At 40.2% G+C, this 13824-nt stretch overlaps 1 protein-coding gene across 4 annotated transcripts; it reads left to right on the forward strand.

Annotated features, from left to right (window-relative positions):
- The first annotated feature begins 556 nt into the window (after positions 1–556).
- Positions 557–13571, forward strand: LOC121291633 (signal-regulatory protein beta-1-like). Of its 4 annotated transcripts, none has more exons than XM_041213090.1 (6): positions 557–773; positions 1973–2311; positions 6321–6458; positions 7726–7766; positions 12733–12819; positions 13400–13571. In XM_041213090.1, exons 1-6 carry the CDS (start codon positions 731–733, stop codon positions 13409–13411), a joined length of 660 nt encoding a protein of 219 aa, XP_041069024.1. In that variant the 5' UTR covers positions 557–730; the 3' UTR covers positions 13412–13571. The 4 variants fall into 4 exon arrangements, with proteins under 4 accessions (XP_041069024.1, XP_041069021.1, XP_041069025.1 ...); XM_041213087.1 differs by having other exon boundaries at positions 13404–13571; XM_041213091.1 differs by lacking the exon at positions 6321–6458 and having other exon boundaries at positions 13404–13571.
- The last annotated feature ends 253 nt before the right edge of the window (positions 13572–13824 follow it).

The raw sequence follows: 13824 nt of genomic DNA on the forward strand, positions 1-13824 counted from the left end.
TCACATATATATTGGCAAGAGAATAATTCTGGTGTTAATTTTAATGTTGCAGGTGGTATAAAATGGGTGTGAAACCAACTTTTGCGTTCCAGTGATTTGAACAAAAAGGAAAATTGGGTGCTGTGTATTATGGGCAGCAAGCTTAGTGTTCGCCTATTTTACGCCACTCATCGGTTCAAACTTCCCCGTCACGGCAATACACACATGGAAACTGATATTTACTCACAAATAAATTTCCAGCATTTCTCTGTTCCTTGTTTCAGATTACCAGCATTAAAACGCTCTCCTTACCATGGGACATATTGATGGACACAATTTCATTGCATTTTTCCGGCTGAAAGAATTATTTCCAGTCCCATAATCCGGAAACTCTTTGGCAGGTAGTTGATTCGTAGAGCTGTTGACATAAAGCATTTGCTAGCACACGTAGCTCTGCAGTCATGCAATTTCGCCGGTGCCCATAACGGTGCGCGAGTCCTTGTCTGAGTTTCTTTCAGCCTATAGTTCAGAAGCTGGCCAGCATAGCAATCTGAAAACCTCAAACCAGTGAAAACACTGACACTGCCAGCACAGCGAGAGGGAGGGAGCTGAAAATTCGCCTGATATTTTCCATTGCGCCACATCCTGTGGGTTTCATCGTTCTACATATTTTTTTTAAAATTGTGATCCTCACCCATCAGTCTCGAGAATAATCTACAAATAATTTCGTGACATTTACACGGCGACAAGCATGGCTTTCAGTCTTGTGCTCTGCATTCTGAATCTGGGCTTTGGTAAGTACTTTCCTTAATTTATTTGTTGGTACAAGGTGGAACGTTAGGTCAGCCAAGAACTTTATCATGCTTTTACATGCTACCGCATTGACATAGGGTATGAATATGAAATATATTCGCCTGGTGATTTATAGCGGTGTAATTTTGCTTCGTCACTCATGTTCTTTCCTGTCATTGAGAGTGGATGGGGCAGTATTACCCAAGTGTCCATTACTTCCCTGTGAGCACAAGAGCTCACAGCTCAGCTCGACTGGCCTTCACTAGAGTACCACACGAGCGCATACCGAAGTAGGAGTAATCGGGAATGACAGAATACTGGTTTCAACACGGCTTCCGTGGCCGATTGTCCTTCACTGGCAACAACCTAGATAAGATACCTATCTCAGCAAATGATGTTAAGGCTTTTTTTTTCAAATTTATTTATTGTTTCATGGGATGTGTGCGATGTGTTGTGTTGTCCAACCCAAATCACCGTGGTTCTGGAGTCACGTGTAGGCGAGACTACAGCAGGTAATGGGGGCAGATTCCCTTCCCTAAAGCAGATGGGGATTTTCGACAATCGATGATAGTTTCATGGTCACTATTACTGAGACTCGCGGACATGGATGTTGTGATTGTGTGTCGCAGCAATAGACGACCATCGCCAGTTGATGCCCGCCACTAAATTAGGTACTGTAAGTGTTGGATTAAATACTATGTCATGCGATTTTTCAGGGAAATTGCAAACATCAACACTCATGATTGCTCTCTGCCTATTAATAATACAACATTGAAGCTGACTGTGCCTGGACCTTGTGAGAAGATTTTAAGGTATTTGTAACCTTTGGCAATGAGGTAAACGGGCGATTTCGGATGGGGTCTCCCGTTCCTACACACCGCCCGATTATCCTTTCATTCATTTCAATGAAAAAGAAAATACTGGGAGCTCTATAACGGGCAGCAGATCTGATATCGCCTGTTTTGGGCTGTCGTGAAAAGTTAAAATTATCCTCAGGGTAGCTAAAGATAAGAGCAAACTTTATAATCTCTTGGTGGAAATAGAATCAAATGGGTGAAAGATAGCTGTGCTGCATTTAAAGCATGAGCGTCGCGTCTTTGACATTCCAATGTTTAATTTTAGGAGCGGAATTTCAAACACGTCTAAGTGCAACGTTTGTTTCTGGCTTCAGCGTGAAACGTTATTGTTTGCTCTTTTACAGCAGTGAGCACTGAGATGGTCACAGTTGTCCAAAGCCCGGCTTTCATTAAGGTAACCGAGGGGGAGATGGCGGTTCTGCACTGCATGCACGAAGGGATTAGCGGAGTAAGTGTCCACAAGTGGTACAGGGGCAGTAAAAATGGAACTGAACTTTCTAACCGTACAACAGAATATAGAGGCCGGGTCATTGGACCAAATAGGGAGCAATCGGACGGAAAGGCAGGCGCTTCGATTCAATTAACAAATGTAACGTTGAGCGATGCGGCGACCTATTATTGCAAAGTGGAATTTATAACAGCTGGCGAATATTATGGGCAAGGAACAACACTTATTGTGACAGGTAAACATGATACCTGCTGTTATCTTTAGAAATGAATTAGCAAAAATAGTAACATATACTTCAAGATTATGGGCAGAAATGTAAGCAAAATATATATTCATTGTTGGCGGTAACATTTGTTTTTCTAATGGTTCAATTTGTGAAGTTATGCCCACTGGAACAGCACAGATATCAGATCAGAAACAGGAGCACGGGAAGGCCATAAGATCCCTCGAGTCTGCTCCAGCATTTAAGATCATTGCTGAACAGTTACATCAAATGAGCTTTTCCGCACTATTTCCGTGCCTCTTGGCATTCAGATGCCGACCGATTGTCCTTCTTGAATATACTGAACAAAGGATTATCCACAAATTTCTCTGAGGTAGAGAATTTCAAACATGCTCAACCTCCTGGATGAAGGAATTCTTCCTCATCTCAGTCCGAAGCCGCCGCCGGTTTATCCTGAGACTATGATCCCTGTTCCTAGAATCTTCAACCGGGGCAATCGACCTCTCAGAATCGATCCTATTAAACCCGCTGAGAACTGTATGCATTTTAACGCGATCGCCTCTATTTCTTCTAAACTCTATATAATATATTTTCTTTTTACTCAATCTCTTTTCTCATGCCAGGAATTAATCTGGCACCCAGAAGCTCCCAGCTTTCATTCGGTCTCAGTTGGCAGTGGATGATCTAATATTTCCTTGTTGGATTAGTAATGCTTGTTGGTGGAAGGAAATGATAAATTGCACCTAAAAGAAGTGGATGCACATAAAGCGGGGGCATTGGTCGAAATATTTCAGAACTCAATGGATTCCTGGAGGGTCCCAGTAGATTGGAAAACCGCTAATGTGATGCCCCTGTTCAGGAAGAGAGGGAGACAAAAAACAGGAAACTATAGCCCAGTCAGCCTAACATCTGTCGTTGGGAAAATGCTGAAGCCTATTATTAAGGAAGAAATAGCAAGACATTTAGAAAAGCTTAACGGAATCAAACAGAGTCAACATGGTTTTGTAAAAGGGAAATCGTGTTTGGCAAATTTGCTAGAGTTCTTTGAGGAAATAACAAGAAGAGTTGATAAAGGAGAACTGATAGATGTAGTGTATTTGGATTCCCAGTAGGCATTCGATAAGGTGCCACATAAAAGGTTATTGCACAAGATAGGGTCTCATGGTATTGGGGGTTATGTATTAGCATGGATTGAGGATTGATTAACACACAGAAGACAGAGATTTGGGATTAATGGGCCTTTTTCAGGTTGGAAAGATGTAGCTAGTGGTGTACCACAAGGATCAGTCATGGGGCCTGAATTGTTTATTATCTATATTAATGACTTGGAGGAGGGGGCAGGGTATAATGTATCCAATTTTGCTGACGATACAAAAATAAATGGGAAGGCATATTGTGATGAGGACATAAGGAATCTGCAAGTGGATATAGATAGGTTGAGTGAGGGGGAAAAAACTTGGCAGATGGAGTTTAATGTAGGAAAGTGTGATGTCATACACTTTGATAGGAAGAATCAAAAGGCAGTCTACTATTCAAATGGTGAGGGACTCCAAAAAAGTGCAGCACAGAGGGATCTGGGTGTACTTGTGCATCAATCGCAAAAAGTTAGCATGCAGGTGCAGCAAGTAATTAAGAAGCCAAATGGAATTTTGGACTGTATTGCTAGGGGGTTGGAGTTTAAAAATGGGAAAGTCTTGCTACAAACTTACAGGGTGTTGGTGAGGCCACACCTGGAGTACTGTGCACAGTTTTGGTCCCCCAATTTAAGAAAGGATATACTGGCATTGGAGGCAGTTCAAAAGATGCTGTCTAGGCTGATTCACTAGTATGAAGGCGTTGACTTATCAAGATCAACTAAGCAGTTTAGAAGAATGAGGGGTGATCTTATTGAAACGTACAAGATTCTGAGGGAGCTTGACAGGGTAGGTGTTGAGAAGATGTTTCCACTATTGGGGGGATCTCTAACTAGGAGACATAGGTACAGAATAAGAGGACACTCATTTAAAACTGAGATGCGAAGGAATTTCTTCTCTCAGAGGGTAGTGAATGTTTGGAATTCTCAACCCCAGAGAGTTGTGGAGGCTAGATCACTGAAAGTATTTAAAGAGAAGGTAGACAGATTTTTGAAATATCGGGGAGTTGAGGGCTATGACAAGCTGGCACGAAGGAGCAGTTGAGGCCTGGAGCAGATCAGCCAAGATCTTATTGAAAGGCGGGGCAAGCTTGAGGGGCCGAATGGCCTACTCCTGCGTAATTTCTTATGTTCTTATGTTCGATAAGGTGCCAGTTGGCGGGTGTGGGAGTAATGTCACTGGGGACAGTAAATGAGGTGAGACATTTGACGGGCGGCTGATCTGAAAACGCCCATTTTATTCGCCCGTCGAAACTGAAGTTCACTCACTTTAGGATATTTCAAACCGAATCAATCAATTAATTTCCAAGCGCCGTCGCTATTGTTACGTAAGCAAACGTAGCAATATTTTTGCGCAGTCAACTCACTCAAACAGCAAAAACATTAGATTAGCAGCTAAACTCTAGTAGCAATTTAATTGAGGGATAAACATTGATCAGGAAACTGGATGCATTCCCTTGCTCCTCTCCCGATCGCATTATGGGATACTTGAATCTATCTGCACAGGCAGACGGAATTCCCCAGGCCAGCCAAGCATCTGTACCATGCTGTGGGTGTGGCAACTGAAACTTTGCATAACGGAAATAGAAATATATAGAAAAAATATATAGAAATACATATAGAAATACAAGATATTTCGCTGCCAGGCCTAACCTGAGTTCAGAGAATGAATCGATTTGAGCTCATTTTATTTATTCTTTCAGAATGCCAACCTTATTAACTTCATGGAGTAGTGTCTGGTTGTATGATCCAGTATGCTAGCCTCGAGTACCATTCCACCCAACTATTTTCTCTGCATAAATAAATGCTTCCTGGTGTCTGCCTTAAACTTTCCCTTCGCTACACAGAATATCTTGGGCCAATTTCAATCTAAACTGCCCATTGAGAAACTCACAGCATCTGATGCAGGGCTCGATTTTACTCTTTAAAGTCAAAGGCGGGAATGGAGAATAATATTGTTGCTTTCTGCCCAGCCAGTTAGGTTACATTTTCTTAATATATCCACAAATTGGGAACGAGTCTAACCTCGCCCTGTATATTTACTGGGAGCATAAGTGCTGGATTTACCGTGATCTATTTGACATATATACAAAAAATTTAAAAACATGTTAAATTATTGGCTTAAAACGAATATTAAAGCAAGCTCTTTAACGTCACTAGAGTAGTAACTTAGAGGTACAGACTAATGCTTTGTGGATACGGGTTCGAATCCCTCCATGGCAGGTGATGGAGTTCAAACTCAAGTAACAATTCTAGAATTGAAAGCTAGTCTCAGTAACCGTGACCATGAAACTAACATGGATGGGCGTAAAAACCAAACTGCTTCAGTAATGCACTTTAGGGAAGGAAATTTGCCATCCTTACTTTGTCTGATCTACATGTGACTTTAGATCCACAATAATGTGGTTGATTCCTACGGTCCTCTGAAATGGTGTAGCAAGCCCCTCAGTTCAAGGGCAGGGATGGGCAACAAATGCTGGACCTGTCAGCGGCACCCACATCCCATAACAGAATAAAAAAACCTCCATTTGTTGGAGCAGAATGAAATTTGCGAATACCGGGTTTAATTTAACTATCTTGCAGGTAGAAAATCCGTTGTTTTGGCGGGGTTGGGTGGGGGGTGGGGTGGGGGACGTTGGCTTACACTTCTCCAATATTATTTTCCAATGAAATCAATGGCTTAAAATGGGGCGAGGTGTAAGACAAGCGCTGCGCCAGGTCATCAGTTTCCAGACAGATAAGTTAGGTTCAAATTTTCCCCCGTCCCAGATAATTTTTGTTTTCTATCTAATCCTTGCCGGGTTAAGGTGATATAACCCAATTAGTTATGGTGGGAGAGTGGGAGAGGGGTGAAGGAAAAAATAAATGACATTTGTTTTCTTATAACAGCGAGGAAGTCGAATCAAACGCAATGGCCAGCTAATTTCATGGATGCACAGACAGCCCTGCTTGTGACAGCCGCGCTGTTTGGACTGGCCTTGTGCTCAGCGATAATCACTGCCATTTTCTACCGAATCAAAATTAAAGGTGGATAATGTTTCAATGTTTAATCTCAATCTTTTCACAGTGCGAATCACATCAACAGCATGTTTACATGAAATCACTCGAACTATGCATTAACTTTATTTTTGTTACGCCCTACTCCTTCGAAGTACAAGTTCAACAACCACAAAGTGTGAAATTAAATAAATCGCTTTCCTTGCAGTAGCACGGTTTTTATTTTGAATTGTGGACAAGGATTAATAGTCCTGATTTCCCTATTTGTTCAGATAAGGAAGTGAAATCAATGAAGATATAAATTATCACTCTTTGCACAAAAAGTGTAATTGCCACAATTTCAAGTTCAACGCCAGTAATTAAAGAAAACCATGAATTTCGCTTTTTCATTATGAGTTTGATGGTTATTTACTGTTGATGAAAATATAAAAGCAAAATACTGCGGATTTTGGAAATCTGAAACAAAAGCAGAAAATGCTGTAAAAGCTCAGCAAGTGTGACAGCATCTGTGGAGAGAAAAACAAAGTTAACGTTTCGAGTCCATATGACTCTTCTTCAGATCTAAGGAGGAGTAAAATTGTGATTTTAAAAATATTACATCGCATTTTTACTTCTCTTTAGCTCTGAAGGAGATTCATATGAAAATTAAAAATTGTCTATGTTTGGAATTTCACTACAGCAGCAGGAAGTGCCGATTACCTTACCTAATAGCAACTACCAAAGTTGCATCTATATCTTTGCCCCGTCATTCTAATGAACGGTTAGTCAATAACAAGTAGATTGCTCAAACGTAGTGGGCTTAGAAAGGATGAATCAAACATAGGATTTTGAAAAAAAAACCCTGCAATGGCTAAGGAACTGGGTGATCTAAAAGTGAGGAGTTTCTATGCCATCATTGAAAGGGTGTTATCACTCCAAGCCTCTAGGTTTAGGTTGGCAATTTTTTTTAATATAAAGGTGGGCATAGGATTTTATCCATCATACATTAAATTCTTACGTGTGCAATTTTTCTGTTTAAAAACTCTTATGTTCTGTTTCTATGCCTTTGTCAAACTTTGGTTTAACTATTTCCAATAATGAACACCATTTTAGAATAGAAACTGGCTTTAACTACTTGCCATACATCAGTTACGTGTGCTGGCAACTAAGAGGCCAGATGAGCTCGAATCATAAGGGTGGTGGGTCTGGCGAGCGGGGGTTGGTGGACGGTGCGGGGGAGGGTTTGGGAGTGCGGAGTGACGATTGCTGGTTATTGAAATTTCTAATATTCTACCTTTCCTCCCTACGCATCATACAGGGAAACGTGATGAAAGACAATCGAGCACAATTGACATTCAGGTACATTGCAACTCAAAATGAGCACTGTGCTTCGGATTGGTGGTCTGATCCTTTGACATCTTCCTCAAAATCAAGCGGGTTATTCAAAAGTCCAATTGAAACTTTCTTAGGTGCATTAAGCACGCAGTAGATGCAAAAACACGAAAATATACACTGAAAACTGACCTTTGGAAACTAATTATGACAACCACATCTGGTTATGAAAACGTTAGACAGTTCCGACTTCCCGACTTCAGGCTGTTCAAATCCTTTCAAATCCCATTGGTCAATACAGATCAACACTTTTGTATAACTCCTTCAAGCTGACCAGCACGATTCTCCCAAAAGTTCAACTTTATTGAAGGGTCTCATTGACCTTATTATCAGCTTCGATTAATAAACTTTGCAGAACCTACCCAGGAACAGGCTATTTTAGATCTAATAATGTATAATGAGGTGGGGTTAATAAGAGATTTCATAGTTAAGGGTCCTCTAGGAGCTAGCGATCACAACATGGTAGAATTTCAATATAATATAACGGCAAAATACTGCGGATGCTGGAAATCTGAAACAAAAACAAAATCTGCTGGAAAAACACAGCAAGTCTGACAGCATCAGTGGAGAGAGAAACAGAGATTGCTTCGAGTCCGTATGACTTCTTCAGAGCCCTGAAGAAGAGTCATACGGACTCGAAACGTTAGCTCTGCCCTTCTGGAATAAGGGTAGGCAATTATGTAGGGAAATGGTCTTCACCAGAGACAGAAACTGAGCACAGTCCTTATTGAGAGTAGGAGGGTTTAGACTAATGCAGAACAGGATTGGGAGGTTTGAGGGAGGGTCAGACCTGTCGTAGAATTTGAAATTCAGTTTGAGGGTGAGCAACTGGGGCCTCAAACCAGTGTCCTCAACTTAGATAAGGGCAATTACAGAGGTATGAAGAAAATGTTGTCTAAAGTGGGCTTGGAAAATAGACAAAGGAGGAAGTCAGTGGATGAGTAGTGGCAGACATTTAACCATATATTTCATAACAGTGAGCAAAAATGTACCTCGCTTAAAGAGAAAGATTCAATAAGAAGAATGAGCCACCCGTGGTTAACAAAGGTGGTCAAGGAGAGCATCCAATCAAAAACTAAGGCATACAAAGCAACAAAAACTATTGGTTGGCGAAAGGATTAGGATTTTTTTTAGGAACCAGCAGCGGATGACTAAAAAGCTAATAAAGTGAGAAACAATTGATTATGAAAGTAAATTTGCAAGAAATATAAAAACAAACAGAAACAGCTTCTATGGGTAAATAAAAAAAAGAGTGACTAAAGTGAGTGTGGAACCCTTGAAGGATGCGACTGGAGAATTGATAATGGGAACAGGGAAATGGCATATAATTTAAGACAACATTTTGCATTGGCCTTCATGGTGGAGGACATGATAAACATCCCAAAGATATCCGATAACGAAGGAGCTGATGCGAGGAAAGATCTTGTAACAGTCTATGTCACGAGGGACAAAGTATTTGACAAACTAATGGGACTAAAGACAGACAAGTCGCCAGGACCTGATGGACTGCATCCAAGGGTTTTAAAGGAATTGGATGCAGATATAGTGGAGGCATTGGTCAAAATATTACAGAACTCACTGGATTCCGGGAGGATCCCAGCAGATTGTAACACTGCTAATGTGATGCCCCTGTTCAAGAAGGGAGGGAGACAAAAAGCAGGAAGCTATAGGCCAGTCAGCCTAACATCCGTTGTTGTGAAAAAGCTGGAGTCCATTATTAAGGAAGACATAGAAGGACATTTAGAAAAGCTTAACGCAATCAAACAGAGTCAACATGGGTTTATGAAAGGAAAATCATGTTTGACAAATTTGCTACAGTTCCTTGAAGATATAACAAGCAGAGTTGATAAAGGGGAACCGGTAGATGTAGTGCATTTGGATTTCCAGAAGGCATTTGATAAGGTGCTACATAAAAAGTTATTGCACAATTTAGGATCTCGCGGTATTGCAGGTTATGTATTAGCATGGATTGAGGATTGGTTAATACACAGAAAACAGAGTCAGGATTAACGTTTTTTTCAGGTTGGCAAGACGTAACTAGTGGAGTGCCACAAAGATCAGTCGTGGGGCCTCAACTATTTATTACCTATACTAATGACTTGGAGGAGGGGGCAAGGTGTTGCTGACGATACAAAAATATGTGTGAGGACATGTTGTGATGAGGACATGAGGAAGCTGCAAGGGGATATAGATAGGTTGAGTGAGTGGGAAAAAACTTGGCAGATGGAGTTTAATGTAGGAAATTGTGAGGTAATGCACTTTGGTAGGGAGGATTAAAAGGCAGGCTACTGTTTAAATGGGGAGACACTCCAAAAAAGTGCAGCACAGAGGGACCTGGGTATTCTTGTGCATGAAACACAAAAAGTTAGCATGCACATGCAGCAAGTAATCAAGAAGGGAAACAGAATTTTAGACTGTATTGCTAGGGGGTTGGAATTTAAAAATAGGGACGTCTTGGTAGAACTGTACAGGGTGTTGGTGTGGCTGCACCTGGAGTACTGTGTACAGTTTTTGTCCCCATATTTTAAAAAATAATATACTAGCATTGGAGGCAGTTCAAAAGAGATTCACTAGGCTGATTCACTAGTTTGAAAGGGTTGACTTATCAAGAAAGGCTAAACAGGTTAGGCCTTTATTCATTAGAGTTTAGAAGAATGAGGAGTGATCTTCTTGAAACGTATAAGTTTCTGAGGGGCTTTGAAACGGTAGACATTAAGATGATGTTTCCACTAGTGGGGGAATCTCAAACTAGGGGGCATAGTTACAGAATAAGGGGACACTTATTTAAAACTGAGATGTGAAGGAATTTCTTCTCTCAGAGGGTAGTGAATGTCTGGAATTCTCTACCCGACAGGGTTGTGGAGGCTAGATCACTGAAAGTATTTAAAGAGGAAGTGGATAGATTTTTAAAATATCAGAGAGTTGAGGTCTATGAGGAGCTGGCACGAAAGAAGAATTGAGAGGAGATCAGCCATGATCTTATTGAATAGCGGGGCAGGCTTGAGGAGCCACATGGCCTACTCCTGCTCCTATTTCTTATGTTGTTACAAACTGATTTCCTTACTAATACGGTATTTTTCCATTGAGGTAACTCCGCTAGTTAATTATCTGATCAATAATTTCACTCTTGTTACAAATAACTGTCATTTCATCAATTAAACTGATTAAACTTTTTAAATTATTATTCTTTGCAAATGAAGAGCAACTAATTCCTTCATGTCCCAGAAACCCGAATTAAAGATCTAATATTTACTCAGATTTTATTTTCATGATTATCTGCTGTCCTTGCATCCATGTTACGAATTCCACCTTTTGAAACTCACGAACCAGTGTGCAGCAGCACTCCCCTAATCAGGTGAAGTTGATTACTTTAAAGTAAAATCCGCCATTTCAATTAAAACGTTCAATGGTCACAACTTTATCGTTTTAACTTCTCTGCTTAACAATCCAAGGCTAAAGCTTAATGTTGCTTCACTATAAAGTAAATCAATTGCACGATTACATTTTTTTATTCATTAATGGGGTGCGAGGGATCGCTGGCGAGGCCAGCGCTCATTGCCCATCCATAATTGCTATCGAGAAGGTGGTGGTGAGCTGCCTTCTTGAGCCGCTGAAGTCCATGTGTTGTAGGTACACCCACAGCGCTGTTAGAGAGGGAGTTCTAGGATTTTGACCCAGCGATAGTGAAGGATGGTGAGTGGTTTGGAGGGGAACCTCCGGTCGGTGGTATTCCCATCTATCTGTTGTCATTTTCCTTCTAGATGGTAGTAGTCGTGGGTTTAGAAGGAGATTTAGTTAATTCTTGTTACACACAACTATCATTTCAACAAGTGAAAGAATTAATTAATCTGTACACATGAAGAGAAACTAATCCTCTCATGTTCCATAAAGCAGAATTAAAAATCTAATATTTACTCAGGTTTTCTTTTCCTGATTATCTGCTGTCCTTGCATCCATTTTTCTAATTACAATTTTTAGAGCAGATCTAAACCAGCCTGTTTGGACCATTCCTACAGATATCACAAATACCATTTATTTTCAGTTATTTCTTCCCAATGTTAACCATTGCAGCTTATTTTGATTATATGAGGTTTCAATCAAAATTCCGAATCATCGAATTTTCCCTTCAGTTCTGATCTTCTGTGGCGCTCTGGATCTCGAATTGTCCGTTCTCCTGCAGCGTTCTCTAGTGTTAAATCAATAGTTCGGAGCCTCCAGAGAAAGCGTCGCGGGGTTTTGATGTAATAAACATGAAGCGAAGCAATTTCTTGTTGCTTTTCCCAACCACAGCGCTGAAAACTACTGTAGCTTGTTCTCACCACCCAAGCCAATGGGTGCTTAAGTTACCTGTTGCACCAATGCAAAGGTCCCATCAGAGAGCAGCATAAATAACAAGCGGAGGGCCCTCTTATTTGCCGTCCTTCGCGACTGCGCCGAGTAATGCTCGCGTAAAAGTTGAAAATATTTTAGACTTAAAATATTATTAGTAATAACAATAATACTGATAATAACTCAATCCAGGGCTATTTATATGAAACGTGAAACATATTTTTGTGGTTTTGCATATTTCAATGACACTAAGCCTGGCACAAACCAGTACATTGCCCATGGCGGTCCCCTCAGTCAGTTAATGAATACATTTCTTATATTCAAGATAGAAATCGAGTTCAGTTAATAGCCAAAGCGACCATCACGTCGGCCGGCAACTGCTTAACTATGGGATGCTATTTTAATTTTTCAATGCTAAATGTTGCCAGAAAAGCCCCTGTGAGAATTATGGCAAAGGAAACTGGGCGGTTAATCTTTTAAACACAATAAGTATCTCGACTGTAAAAATAAATGTTTACATGTTTTTCGATTAAAACAAAACAACTACACTTCTTTTTCGACTGCTTTATGTATTCATTAAGGTATTTCGTTTCTCTTCAAACAGGCAAACGAAGTCGATAATGTGCAGTATTGCACACTGAACTTCAATGAAGGGAAAAGAACATTCCGAACTTCCATAGATAAAGACAAGGTTGCGTGTGGTTTTTTAAAAGATGAATTAGTGTTTTATCATCCAACATCATAACCTGTTGCACATCACGGAGGCACCAAACTCAAAATATGCATCATTTTTGTACTGCTATCGCTCCATTTATTCTTCATGATATGATTACGACATCAGCGATCACGTTGTTAATCCAGAATCATTTATATTAAATGTTGATAAGTTTTGCCCATTATATATTTGGATGAGTCTAAAACATTGAACCCCAATTATTAAATTACCCATGATGGAGCCAGCGTTGGTTGATGAATATATTTCTCATTTACAAGATAGGGATCAAATTCACTTACTAACTAGCCAGAATAGGCAACTGCATTGTTAGAGATAACCGGTTATTTACCGGGTTTCCATTTTAAAGTTTTAATTCTAAATTCTGACAGGAAAGTTGCAGGAAAATTGTAGCAAAAAGAAGTTACTGCTAAACACCATATCACCTTTAATATATAAAAACATGTTAATATGCATCCAGACAAAGACAAAATAACTCAACATTATTTAATTCTAAATAATATGTGCTGCATTGTATTGATATTTTATTTCTCCTCAGACAGACAAATGAAGTAGACAATGTACAATATTGTACACTGAAAATCAATGAAGAGCAGTGAAAACACCTTTCGTAGAGAAGGATGAGATTGTGTGCTGTTTTGTGGAATTATGAGGCGATCTTGAAGCCATTTAACCTGCCAGCCTCCGACATTAAACGTCATTGCACATCATGGGAACATGGGACTCAAATTATCCCATTATATTTTTGTTTATTTGGGATGTAGGTCTCTCTGGCAAGGCCAGCATTTGTTGCAGGCCTTAATTGCTCTTGAACTGAGAGGCTTGCCAAACAAGTTCAAAGGTCAATTAAGAGCCAAAAATATTGCCCTGGGCCTATAGTCACATCTAGGTCAGACAGCAGATTTCCTTCCCTAAAGGGCATCAATGAACCGTATGAGGCTTGATGACAATCAAGGATAGTAA

This window comes from Carcharodon carcharias, chromosome 19, assembly GCF_017639515.1.
Source record: "Carcharodon carcharias isolate sCarCar2 chromosome 19, sCarCar2.pri, whole genome shotgun sequence".
NCBI lineage: Eukaryota > Metazoa > Chordata > Chondrichthyes > Lamniformes > Lamnidae > Carcharodon > Carcharodon carcharias.